We start from the raw sequence: 14227 nt of genomic DNA, 5'->3' as shown, positions 1-14227 counted from the left end.
TATTATAAATAAATAAGTTGCAAGAAACTATAATCAGTTTGAGTCGGTAAGTCGGTATTACGAACCCGCGACCTTCAGTTTGAATGTCGCACGCGCAGCTTTGGGGTCGTCCAGAAATCATGTGATCATATTTGGCCTATTTCTGCCCCCCCCCCCTTCCCCTTGGTGATATTTGGTGATTTTAACGCAACCCCCCTCCCTCCGCCACAAAATCACGTGATAATTATGATGCGAGTACCCTTAGACGCTAAGCAATCAAGGCCATGGCGCCGATGCGAGCTGTTATTATTAATGTTTTAAACTTGGTGCGATAAATGTTTTTTATTGGGTACTTATAGTTGGTCAAGCAGATCTTGTCAGTAGAAAAAGGCGGCAAATTTGAAAAATGTAGGCGCGAAGGCATATCGTCTCATAGAAAATTTGAATTTCGCGCCTTTTTCTACTGACAAGATTTGCTTGACCATCTATAAATACGCATATAAAACAGAGCGAATTATTTGATCTGATTACATTTTTGAGTAATATTGTTGTTTATGGCTTTCCCGCTTTGAAAAAAAAATTACACGTGATATTTTCTCTGACCCCCCCCCCCCCCCCACGTGATCATTCGTGATATTTTTCTTACCCCCACCCCCCTCTAAAGGATCACATGATTTCTGGACGACCCCTTTCCGGATTCGGTATCGTTGTTGTGGTAAAACGATAAACTTTGTACCACAATAATTTGACTATAAATATGTTCATGACGTTATCATTCAAAACTAAATTTGATGTAGTATGACGAACTTAACTTTTCAACAAAATCAACCACCCTTATCTCCTACAATTTAAGGTCTTGTATCGATTGACACGCGTGTTAAACACATGATTGAAAAAATCGACGAAGGAATATAAACTTTACGCGGTTGTGATAAGGTAAGTTTTTAATCAAACGTTGAGTTCAAGTTACAAAGTTCAAGTCTTGTACACAGTGCGTTGTAGGTCAGTATTGATTTAAATGGATTGATGAAGTGTTTCGGTGAATTTGATTAAGAGGGAAAGAGACAGCGATACTCAATAAAAGAGCGTACTCCTATCGTAAGGCCCGAGCGAAATTGTACGTGAATTTGTTTGAGCGTAATACGGAATATTACGCGAAACTCTGCGTAGGAGGCGCCACTACCACTATCCGTCACAATCTGGGGGTCTACCACGAAACAAGAAAATCGAAATTTCGTTATCTAACCTCTCTATCACTCTTGCTTAATCGAGCTATAAAGAGGCAGATAACTAAATGTCGATTTTCGCGTTTTGATGCATATTTGCATGTCATATTTTATTGTCTGTGGAAACTTGTCAAAAAACAGTTTAAGGCACAATATGTATAAGTTACTCTATGGTTTACTACAGGAGCTAGTGCTGCACTCTGGCGGCAGAACATTGCAGTAATACCCCCTATTGTAACCCCTCTGGTGTTGCGGGTGTCCATGGGCGACGTTGCTTACCATCAGGCGATATGTCTGCTTGTTTGCCTCCTATATTATAAAAAAATAACTTATTTCGGCCGAAAAAAGACTCGCTAGCCTCGTATTACTAAACGGCCTCTACAAGCTGATTATGTAATTAATAATCATAACTCCCTACGTCACTGGAGGTCACTGGTTCTTCTAATACATATCAGAAAAAGAGAAAGGGCCGTGCGTGTTTTAGGCAAGCTCATTTGTTTTGCAAATGAGTCGGTGAATAATTGAAAACTTCTAAAACCAGTTGTTTATTACAATGAATATTGAACAAGTACGAATACTCTAATAGTCTAATAGCTAATACGAGCGCTGTGAACTTACGGGTGTGTAGAGTCAGACCGAGATAAAGTCTGCAACGATTTTGATAGCATACGCAGTGCAAGTGCTATTTTAAACGTCAAACTTTCTATGAAATTAAGACTTATATCGACCGGGATATGGACCGTGATTACCTTTTGTATTGTTTTGTTTTGTATATCGGGAGCTCGAAAACAATACAAAAGGTAATCACGGTCCATGTCCCGATCAAATAAGTCTAATGAAACTAACCGTGAATCATTCAAAACTGTTCTATGGAATTATGACATATAATTATAACACTTGCACAGCTTGCACTGTGTGTGCTATCAATATCGTTGCTGACTTACCTCGGTCCATACTAAAGGCAAAGGCAATGATGTTCGAGAGATACCTACTACTTACTACTACTTACTTATAGATGTACTTAGATAAGGAAATTTCGATTTTCATTAACGCGGTAGAGGGCATCTATAGATGCAATAAAGATTCCTAACTGTCTGGCTGTTATAAATTGGCTCAATCGGCATATACAGATACGATAGAAAACCCCATCGATATATATTAATAAATTTATGAACCTTGAGTAGTTGGAATAAGACTTAAAATACTATTAATTGTAGCGTGCAGCTAGCAAAGTTATCAATCCGAACAGGATATAATTGTTTTGCTATCTGCAAGTCAAGTAGGGCTCGCTTCGCTCAATTTATCAGTCTGTGGGCTTGTCTTTATAATGACATTGGTTGAGACGCACCTCCGCGGTGCTGCAGGTGAGTTTGTGCAATTTAGACCTTACAGTGTGGTGTTAAGGTGTGAAGTGTGGTGAAATTACGGTTAGCATCTATTTTGACTTTTGATCGGTGATTTTGGTGTGGTCAAATCGGGCTTGAGAATGAAAATTAAAATAAAAAAAAAAAATTAATGGGTAAACAAAAAACATCTTAATTTTTTGGTAGATTTAATACTTTCAATTTATTTTAACGAAACAGGAGCAAATCATGTACCTATAGAGTGAACTTTACACCTATACATAAGCCTTGTAGATCTCCACAATGCATATCTATGCGTACGTTGTGTACAAAACGTCGAAGTAAAATGAAACTTCTGATCGAATTATCTGCCTATCGTCATTAAATCTGGTTTTGTTAAATTTAATTAATTTCAAAAACTGAAAAGTTATGTTAAATTTACGTTTTTGATTAAGTATAAATTTAAGTTTTGTTTTGGTGCGACCTATGTAGCAGTTTTAATACTTTTAATTTGTAAAAACAACAACAGTTCATTCGACAACACAATGCTAGTAGTAGAAAACTATATTGGGACAGACAGGACACAGGTGTCACCAGTGTCAATACCTAGACTAGAACTTTGACGTTAATACGCAGTACCTATTGCACCAATATTTTAAATCGTCTCTCTTTCAGTTTTTTTAAATAGCCAAAGTGCCAGTCATACACCATACATGGCCTGCCCATGCCCGTCCCACTTTAGCCTGGCGGTTTTGACCCCAACGTCGACAATGCCTGTTTTGGAACGCAACGTAGTGTTGTACATTTTAATTAAATACTCCATACTTAACTGACAATTCATAAAAGTGGTCGCGCTGTACACTTTACCCTTTTTATACTATTAATAACTTCTGCTCTTAATATTTACCGACATGAAACGTGGTTCTTAATAAAAGACCTTAACTAGTTAATTAGTATTTGTTGGAACTCTATTAACCATCAATGCCGTTCAATAAATGCATTAATCATGATGGAATTAAATCTGTTCTGATTAACCAGTTGTTAGAATTAAATAAGGGTACCTACCGTCCAGGGATGTTGCGAACATCCGCATCCGCATCCGCAACCGCGGTACTTCCGCATTATTTTCAACATCCGCATCTGCGTCCGCATCCGCATAAAATCGATGCGGAGCTTATGCGGATGCAAATGTCGAACAAGTCGGTACAGGAATGTCTTAGCGGCGGCGTAAGTGCTAAGTAATTTCGTCATTACCTATAACGAAATCGTCTAGATCCAGAAAAGTCGGCCAAGTTACTGTTTATTAAATATAAAGCACGAAAGACCGATTCGTGGAGTAAACGACTACTCGAGTGGCGACCGTGGGGGGAAGAGCGTCCTCAAAGTAGACCCAAGATCCGTTGGGACGACGACATCATTAGGACTGCGGGGAAGAAGTGGCTCCAGGTTGCACAGGACCGGGACGAATGGCGTAAAATGAAGGAGGCCTACACCCGAAGGGTAGAAAAAGGCTAAAGAGAGAGAGAGAGAGAAATATAACGTACCTAATATATTCTTGCTCAAATACTAAACGTTTCGTTTTTTTTTTAATAAAAAAATCCTAAAAATGTAATATTTGACGTTTTCTAAGTACCTAATCTTGACATCCGCATCCGCATCCGCATCCGCGGATGTGAGCCTTTAAATATCAGCGGATGTCAAAAAATCTGCATCCGCAACATCCCTAGCTACTGTCCAATCTAACTTTGAACCGACTCGATTAAAACAAAGAGAGGAAGAATTTGTTATGCTTTCGATCTGGTTTTGATACGATCTTTCGCTTAGTTTCGCAAGCACCAATTAGCGTAAGCAATGTATGTTCGTGATAAACCCAAAAACTACTGAAATGGATTTTCATGCGGTTTTCACCTATCTACCAATATAGTGATTCTTGAAGAAGGTTTAGATGTATAATTTGTTAAAGGCCCCAGTACACAATGGGCCATCGCCGGCCACTCCAAGGGACACAGTCATGCGGTAGAATGAGATAGCAATATCACTTGCTCCCTCTAACGCATAAATGCGTCCCTTGGAGTGGCCGGCGATGGCCCATTGTGTACTGGGGCCTTAAGGTTTTGTGTAACCCGTGCGAAGCCGGGGTGGGTCGCTAATTTACTCCATAAGAACTAAAGAACTATGTATTTGCTTATTCCTTGTATTCTTTATTTCAGGTGCATAAAAACTCAATAAATATCCTTTCGTTTAGAGGAAGGGAATGAGTTGCCTACTTAGGAGTATTACTGTCTAATCATACAGTTTCAAACATGCCTGCCGAAACTATAGGGGACACGAAGACCATACCAGGAGGCCTTCGATTCGTGTTCGGAGGCCTTAGTGGGTTAGTATAACTAAACTAATAATAAAAGTAAGAATTTCAAACATTGACCCGCCATCTCCAATATCTATCGCACACGCATAATTATATAACTGTCCCTCTCGCACAGTGGCTTCCCACCATTTCTTAACTCTATCGCACTCACATAATTATATAGCCGTCCCGCTTTTGCAGTGGCATTGACCGCCGGCATCATGGATGGGACAGGCGATTTACTTATCAAAATATTGCAATATGGTGTCTATAATTTTTTCAGTATGTGTGCCACGAGTGTCGTCCAACCCATGGATCTAGTGAAAACCCGGATGCAACTCTTGGGCACGGCTGGCAAGAATGTTACCATGATCTCCATGACCAGAGAGGTACGACGAAAACGCACTTAAAACGCTCCGTCCAAATTTTCATTGGATCTTCTCGAAACTACCCTAACTAGGTTTTTAGGAAACAAATAGGCTAATATTCTAATGTTAAAACATGACTTAGGGAGTCAGTAAGTCTACCGGTAGAGCAGTAAATCTGCGCTTTAGTTTTCGTGTGTGGGTGATTTTGGATTCACAAATATGTTAAATGTGTCATATAAGCATACATATGTCTGATTTCTGACTTACATGTCTGAATTACTTATAACGTTTCCAGGTGGTCAGCAGCCAGGGTGCCGGAGGCCTGTATGTAGGTCTGTCAGCCGCGCTGTTCCGACAAGCAACCTACACCACGGGCCGGCTTGGCTGCTTTACCTACATCACTGATGTCTATACTGCGTGAGTGTGACATTCAACAAAATTACTAAGGAAACTTCGTCAGACTAGTAACCTAAGCAGCAACAATTGAGGCGTGTCTTTTCAATAGGGTTTATTTCCCGACCACCGTACGCCTGCCGCCCGCACCTTCGCCGCCACCCTTGATCGTCCTGCCCCGTCGCCCCCGTACCGCGCAGGCGAGGACTCATTTATGCGGTCGGTCTATAGTATGGGGCTCATAAAGAAATAAGCCCTTTTGAAAATACTCTCCTCAATTGCCAATCACAAAACAGTATCTTGCAGAACAAAACTGTCATGTAAGTAAAAATAAGTTTTTTGTCGCTGGTTGCGCGGGGACATAGGACGTTACCAATGTCCAATTAGATTATATACTAGTTAAATCCACATTCAGAAATCAAGTATCATGTAAAGCCTATCCAGGAGCTGATTTAAACACTGATCATAACCTGGTACTAAGTAAACACAACTTTTATAGTAGAAAACAAAAAAGGAGACAAAAGACAAGAAACTCGATCTCAAGAATAATAATAATAATAATAATAAGCATAAGCCCGCAGGGCAGCTTGTGACGAGCTGTTGGGGAGTAACGACCCCACGGACCCGAGTGCTCCCGAGAGTCGGTCAGGGTCTCCGTCTCCGGCGTGTCTTCGTCGGTCGGAGTGGACCCCAAGGGGACCCGTAGGACTCTCAGCTCTGGCTTGCCTTCATTGGCCGTCCAGAGAGGAGTCGTTAGAGCTATATGCTCCAGGGGTGGAAGTGTTAAAGGGCATAACGCCGCGAGTAACTTCGGAGAAAGCGCAGCACCACCTCTCGACACCCCTGAGCCGCTCACTCCGGTGTTGCGCCTGGCCGTCTTTACGATGGCGCATCAGGTGCCCATCTAACGAGTGGCGAGTCACCGCCTGCCTCGATAACACTGTATAACACAATGCTATGGCAGGTGTCCGGAACTCTTAGCAATAGCCCAGACTTATTTTCCACCCAAATTTAAACCATAGACCAGGACTCTTTCCATTTTTCTATAATAGCTCCCAATGCCTGCTGAAACCGGTTTACGGGTATCTATTTATGTACCCGTGAACGGGTTCCAGCAGGCGTTCTACATGACATCAAAGCTCTCCAAACGGCCTCTACGTGTTGGATCTATATCCCCACGCACGCCTAATAAATGACCGGGCTTAAAAACCCGAGAGTTTGTAACGGAGATACAAATAATAATAATATTCTTTATTGTGCACAATGAAAACATGATTAAATACAGCAAATTAACATAAATAAAAAACTAAGCAACAACAGGCGGTCTTATCGCTAAAGAGCGATCTCTTCCAGACAACCTTCAGGTAGTAGAAATTATCGAAGGGAAGAAATAAGTATAAGGGTAGCAAAAATAAATGCAATGCAAGATCAGGAAAAAAAAAACAGCACAACTAAATATATAACAATATGAATACATACATTAAAGAGATATATAAATAAATAAATATATAAATAAATAAATACATATATACATACATATATCACACAACACAGAATCAGACAGACAGACAGAATCTAATTAAGAATCTTAGTGATAAGAATAGCAATACAAGAGTGCAATTTAGTAATAACGTAGGAGATAAATTGAAAGAGTATAAGAATGCAGATTTATATAATAATTTAAGTATAAATGATAAGTGGAGTAAAATAAAAGACATCGATATCTTCAATTGAAGAATGTATAACAAGGGAGAAAATTAGTACCGAGGAAAAACTGGATGGCCACAGAAATTATCGAATTAATGTTAGAAAGAAGGAAATTCAGGAATGCGGAAGTGATGAGAACAGTATAAACCAGTAAAAAGATTGACTAACAAAATTACAACGAAGTGCCGGGAATGCAAAGAGAAGAATACTTTGGAAATGTGCCAAAAAATTGATAAACTTATTCAGAAGGGTCACATGGACAAGGCCTACAATACTATAAGAACGGTACATAAAAAGCACACAACAAGAAGTACGTCAATTTTGGACGAACAGGGTAACATATTATTAAATAATAGTGAAATAGTAGAGATATGGAAGAGGTATATTCAGGAACTTTATAAGGGAGAGGGACTGAATGAAGATAATTTAGAAGATGCAAAACTAGTAGAAGAATATGATATGGGTCCAGCTATCCTTAAGGAAGAATTTATAAAAGCCTTGTCGTGTATCCGCAATGGAAAAGCAGCTGGCGATGACGGAATATACATTGAAATGATAAAATGTGCAGAATGCGAACCCATGAGACAAGAGATTTTTGCATTAATAGGTTTAATGTATACTACAGGACAGTTACCACTAGACTTCATAATTAGTAAAACCGTAACTCTTCCAAAAAAATAAACACTTTAAAGTGTGAAGAACATCGAACCTTAGCCTTATTTCACAACCATCAAAAATTTTACTTAAAATTATTCAGAATCGATTACGACCAATAGCTGAACGAAACTTAGGATCAGATCAATATGGGTTTAGGCAAAATAAAGGGACCAGAGAGGCAATACTAGCGCTTAGAGTTTTAGTTGACAGGCGACTAGAGGTAAACCTAGACACACACATAGCTTTTATAGATCTCGAAAAAGCTTTCGACAAGGTGGATTGGAAGAAGATGATGGGTATCCTGCGTGAAATTGGAGTTGACGACAGGGACAGGAAGATCATTTACGAACTATATAAAAACCAGGAGACCATTATCGAAGTAGGAGAAGAAAAAGGGAAAGCTAGAATCAGACAAGGAGTGAGACAGGGGTGTCCATTATCACCACTCATCTTTAACATTTTCATAGAGCAAGCCATAAAAATTATAATAGAGTCAGATTTGGGAGGGGTTAAGGTAAACGGGCACAAAATTCATTTCATACGTTTCGCTGACGATATCGCGGCATTTGCCAATGACCGGGGTGAATTACAAACATTGGTTTCAAAAATGGATGAAGTTTTCAATCAATTCGGACTTAAAATAAATTTTCAAAAAAACTAAAACTCTTACAGTATCAAAAAGCATCATGACAGCATCTAAACGCCCTAAAGTTTACAAATTCATCATACTTATTACAGGACACACCAATAGAGCAAGTCAATAAATACAAATATTTAGGAAGCGTAATAACCAATGACTCTAGATGCACCGAGGACATCAAACAGAGAATCGCTATGGCTAAAAGAGCCTTCAATAACAAAAAAGATCAGCTTAAGGCACGCATTTCAAAAATAGCCAAAAAACGATTGATAAAGGTGTTTATCCGGAGCATTGCGTTGTATGCAAGTGAGACATGGACACTGAGACAACAAGATAGAAAGAGGTTGGAGGCTTTCGAAATGTGGTGTTGGCGGAGGATGGAGAGGATTAGCTGGACGGAAAGGAAGACAAATGAAGAGGTCCTGAGAATGATAGGAGAAAAGCGATGCTTGTTAAATGCAATAAGAAATAGGAGAGGCATGATGTTAGGACACTTTATACGGCATGATAACTTTTTCCTAAACATCCTGGAAGGCAGGATTGAAAAGACAAGAGAAGAAGGGAGACCTAGAATCACTTATCTCAGCCAAATAAAAAATAATGCGTCGTATGTGGAAATTAAAACATTGGCACAAGAAAGAAATGATTGGCGATTACTCCACCGACAAGAGCAAAGCTCTTAAGTTATGATGATGATGATGATGTCGCTGGTTGTACTTTTCTTTCAATAGGCAACTTATAAACAACTGACTCATGGCGACAATCCTAACGCAGAGTTCCCACGGCCACCTCCTGTGTTTATCATTAGATCAGCTCGATGGTCCCATAATATTACATTGTCCCTCAACTTACACATGTGTGTAAAATAATGGGGATTGTTTTTGATTTAGCTTGCAAGACTTGATCCGAACATACATAACATATATACCACGTTACCAAAGCAAGTTACCTATACAAAGTTAAGCGTGAAAAATCTAATCAATTCCTTTCACTTTTACATGTGTGTTATATGCAGTAACTACGGCGTCCCAAATTTTGGCGTGAAGCTGGCAATCGGCGTGGTGGCCGGCTGCGTCGGCGCACTGGTTGGCAACCCCGCCGAGGTAGCGCTCGTGAGGATGACTGCCGATGGCCGCTTGCCGCTCGAACAGCGACGGAATTACACTAATGTGTTCAATGCTCTTGCCAGGTGAGTACAATCACGCTCCGCGATTGTTGCGCCATTTAGGGTCCTAGCTAAATTGGTTGTTCAATACTTACGCTATAGAATTTCCAATTTAGCAAGAACAATGGCATAACAATCCCATGTGGTGATTGTATAACAACTTCTTCTTGCATAGGTCCTAGACTTTTGGCACTCTACTAGCTACGAGGGTGGTCCCAGAAGTGACCGACCTGACACACTTAAAGAGGTTTTTATTTTGAGTAAATACTTTTTTAAAACAGAATACCTCTTTATAAAGTTTAAATTTGAAATTCGAACACATAGCGTCGTTTGTCTTTTGTTTAGTAGCCATCAATAGTGAACGCTGTGAACAAATTTTCCGACATGGAGAAAATTGGCCATCGTTATGTGATACAATACTTTCATTTGAAAGGTTTTAGTCCAACTAGTATTAAAACGGAGCTAGATTCTACTTTGGGGGAGTCTGCTCCATCGTTTACAACAGTAAAATATTGGGTGGCAGAGTTTAAACGAGGTCGCTCTAGTTGTGAAGATGAACATCGATGTGGTCGACCAAATGAAGTGACTACGCCAGAAACTGTAAAAAAAATCCAGAAAATGGTATTAGATGACCGTCGATTGAAAGTACGCGAGCTAGCAGACATGGCAGGTATTTCAAAAAGTGCTGTACATCGCATATTAACTGAAAATTTGGATATGAAAAAGATGTGCGCAAGGTGGGTGCCGCGATTGCTCACAGACGAACAAAAAATACATCGCGAAGATATTTCGACCGAGTGTTTGGCAAAATTTCACAACAATAAAGCGGAGTTTTTGCGGCGTTATATTACTATGGATGAAACGTGGGTGCATTATTTCACACCAGAGACGAAAGAACAGTCGAAGCAATGGACTCGAAGAGGAGAACCGGCCCCAAAGAAGGCTAAAACAGTTCCATCAGCAGGAAAGGTCATGGCCTCCGTTTTTTGGGATTGCCGTGGGATAATCTTCATAGATTATCTTCAGAAAGGAAAGACTATCAATGGCGAGTATTATGCCAACCTTTTGCATCAATTGAGTGAAAAAATCTGTCAAAAACGACCACATCTGGCGAAAAAAAAAATTTTGTTTCACCAAGACAATGCACCAGTACACACGTGTGCCAAGGCCATGACCAAAATCCGCGAGTTAAAGTTCGAATTACTTCCTCATGCACCCTATTCGCCTGATTTGGCCCCTTCCGATTATTTTTTGTTTCCTAATTTAAAAAAATGGCTTGGTGGTAAAAGATTTGCCAGCAATGATGAAGTGGAGGCTGCGGTTGATGGGTATTTTGAAGACCTCGACAAATCTCACTACAAACAAGGTGTTGAAGCTCTCGAACATCGCTGGGCTAAGTGCATGGAACTAAAAGGAGATTATGTAGAAAAATAATAAAAAAAAGTTTAGATTTTCTTTTGTTTTCTTTGTCAGGTCGGTCACTTCTGGGACTACCCTCGTACTCCAAAGATAAGATTGTAAAGCACTAAAGTCGGACCATGCTAAATTTTCATGCCAAGTGCTACGTCAAATGAAGCTTATAAATACATTTCAAAAACAATGCAGACATATCTCTCAGAATGATCTAGATTCCTCCGCAAGTCTTCTTAGGCTACACAGTTTCTGTGATCCAGTTTATCCCATGCAATAAATGAATTCTGAAAAAGACTCCGCGTTTATATTAGCGTGAAAAGTCGTGCTCCTCGCCCAACTCATGGCCTTAGAAGTCGTAGACAATAGCTGAATTAATAACCAAGATATCGATTCTAATTTAGAATAGAATAGAATAAAATCCTTTATTGCTAACCATGGTACATAATAAAGTTATTACAATAAAAATTTTTAGAACACATGGCACCCTGGTAGGGCATTGCAAATTAATCTTATGTCTAGTTATTTATGGAACATTTTTTTTAAACTAAATAGTGTTACTTAACTGTAACAATACATAATACTGTTACATAAGATAAATAAAAATCCTAAATAATAACAACTTTATCCTAGCTTATTTCTTGTATTAAGTAAGTCCTATGTTAACTTATATTTACAAAAGGGGTTAATAATATTGTTAAGAATTAATAATTATTAGTAGTACTTATACTTATGAAAATTTATCCTCCATAAACTCTTGGACCGAATAGTATGCCTTCGATATTAAAAGTAGTTTTAGTTTAGACACGAATGGGTTAAGGTTTTTTATATTTCTTATATTGTTTGGCAGCTTATTATAAATCTGGATTGCTCTGAAATAAGGGCCTTTTTTGTAAGTATCCAAAATTGGTTCCGGGGTTATTGTTACGACGTGCACTTTTACAAATTTAACAATTTGTTATAACTTTGAAGTGGTTTCGACACGACCTTCACGATCGTCTTGGTGATTGGCGCGACTTGGCACAACTTTCACTTCATTTCGCATGCACCAAACTGCGTATGCGAACTTCACGTATCAAAACTGTAACAAGTTATTCAATCTAAATTCCAGGCGGCCGCGGCCTAGCCAAGGCATAAGTTGACGATCGCTTTGTGTCTCTCTATCACTTTTCCATATTAGTGTGACAGTGACAGTTGCATTTCGTTCGCTACGGAGCGTTAGCGATTGAGATATTGTGTACGTGATGTCTACAACCCAGGATTGATTACTTTTTTAAGCTAACATGGATAAATAATTTCCACAGAATGATCAAGGAGGAGGGCGCATTAACTCTGATGCGCGGAACGTCGGCCACCGCCGCACGCGCCGCGGTGCTCAACGCGGCCCAGCTTGGTACTTATGCCCAGGTAAGGATCTTTCCCTGTCTCGCATCTTTGCCTCAAGCTCCTTGGCTAGGTACTACTTCTTTCTTGGGCAGGTAGCCGCTTGCCTAATAACGCTCCTGAGTTCAATTCAAACCTCGGAATTGTTAAAGCTTTTAGTGGCACTATATACGCGATTTGAGAACCCACCTTCATCTGACTCTCGATCTCGACACGAGGTTGAATTTGACTGGGACTGGAACTGGAGCTCTACAAGCTTGACGTGTGTGTTGTCACTCGTTTAGGTGTAGCTTAGTTTTAAGTCAGGTACCCACTGAAAATCAGCGTCATGATGGCTTGCCGTGGCATTATGCTGTGTGGGGATCCTGTTTAGCATCTAGTTTGTGTAATTTGTGTTGTATGTGTTATTTTTATACTCAATTATGATGTTAAATAAATGTATTTCTTCTTCTTTCTCAAGATTTAAAGATCACGTGTTTAAATCCTACCTTCAACAATCTAGCCCACGTGCGTTATCTGTCAAAAGCTGTGTGTTGTTCCTTTACATTAGATGTGTGATGATCATGTTAATACTCGTAGGCTCGCGAAGCGCTGCTGCCTAAAATGGGGGACGGCATCCCCCTCCACTTCTGCGCATCCATGATAGCCGGCTTCCTAGCAACGAGCGCGTCTCTGCCGTTCGACAAGGTCAAGACGAAGTAAGTCTGCATATTAATCTTGATAACCTAAATTCTGAATACTGCAAAGGCACTACAAAGGGTGACGGTAATGCGAGATAATCTGGACCTTATTCAGATTTAACAAGCTGTTCTGGTTTTGAATACATAACGGTCCTAATTTCGAACAGTTACGGGTTATCGCATCGCAGTTCGATAAGGTGGTCCGACCAAATCAGCTCAACTCTCAACACCATGCTACATGATGCTAAAGACAGACACAGATGGAAGAGCATCACCAAAGAGAAATGTATCTCCCATCGGGGGAATCACGACCCTCACCTCAGTAATGAGGTATACGACGCGAGGAGGAGGATGATTTTGAATTGGTTTTGTACGTCCTCTTGGTGATTGGCGCGCATCTAACGTACTAGAATCACTAAATTATCAAATAATCATGTAAAAGATTAAACAAGCATTACTGTCTTACAGAGTCCAGAACGCAGCCCAGGGCGGTTCAAGAGCCAGCATGCTTGGCGTCATTCTAAGCGTCATAAAGAAGGAAGGCCCTCTCGGCCTCTGGAGCGGATTCCTGCCTACATACTTCAAGATAGGACCCCACACTGTGCTCACACTGATCGCATTGGAGCAGATCAACGCTTTCTACTTAAGTTTAGCCTAAATATATACGCGCCTGTAGAGGTTTCTTTTTGTCAGAGGTGGAGGTAATCCTCATTGGATACTACCGGCCCGGTATCCGGCAGCATGCCCTACTTGAATCACCTAATTAGCGCAACTCATGCAAGATTCGCATAAATTGAGTGATCACCCTTACCCTTACCAGAGCTTGTATATATGTGTATATGGGCATTTATTTGTGTGATGATGATGATGAACACACAAATAAATGCCCTTACCAGGATTCGAACCTGGGACCTCCTGCTTCACAGGCA

At 40.1% G+C, this 14227-nt stretch overlaps 1 protein-coding gene across 1 annotated transcript; it reads left to right on the top strand.

The window, feature by feature from the left end:
* Positions 1 to 2530: 2530 nt before the first annotated feature.
* On the top strand, positions 2531 to 14088 carry LOC134797759 (mitochondrial 2-oxoglutarate/malate carrier protein-like). The gene is made up of 8 exons (XM_063770120.1): positions 2531 to 2569; positions 4759 to 4925; positions 5179 to 5284; positions 5559 to 5680; positions 9676 to 9849; positions 12540 to 12642; positions 13198 to 13316; positions 13767 to 14088. Exons 2-8 carry the CDS (start codon positions 4852 to 4854, stop codon positions 13954 to 13956), a joined length of 888 nt encoding a protein of 295 aa, XP_063626190.1. The 5' UTR covers positions 2531 to 2569; positions 4759 to 4851; the 3' UTR covers positions 13957 to 14088.
* Positions 14089 to 14227: the final 139 nt, after the last annotated feature.

The sequence above is a fragment of the Cydia splendana genome, chromosome 15, assembly GCF_910591565.1.
Source record: "Cydia splendana chromosome 15, ilCydSple1.2, whole genome shotgun sequence".
NCBI classification, from domain to species: Eukaryota; Metazoa; Arthropoda; class Insecta; order Lepidoptera; family Tortricidae; genus Cydia; species Cydia splendana.
The sequence above is the reverse complement of the archived record's forward strand: the minus strand, read 5'-3'. Positions and strand labels throughout refer to the sequence as shown.

Coding starts and splice junctions, on each gene's coding strand:
- LOC134797759 (XM_063770120.1), top strand. CDS start 4,852: ATGCCTGCCGAAACTATAGGGGACACGAAGACCATACCAGGAGGCCTT. Junction 12,643..13,197: donor AGCTTGGTACTTATGCCCAG/GTAAGGATCTTT, acceptor TAATACTCGTAG/GCTCGCGAAGCGCTGCTGCC. Junction 13,317..13,766: donor TTCGACAAGGTCAAGACGAA/GTAAGTCTGCAT, acceptor ACTGTCTTACAG/AGTCCAGAACGCAGCCCAGG.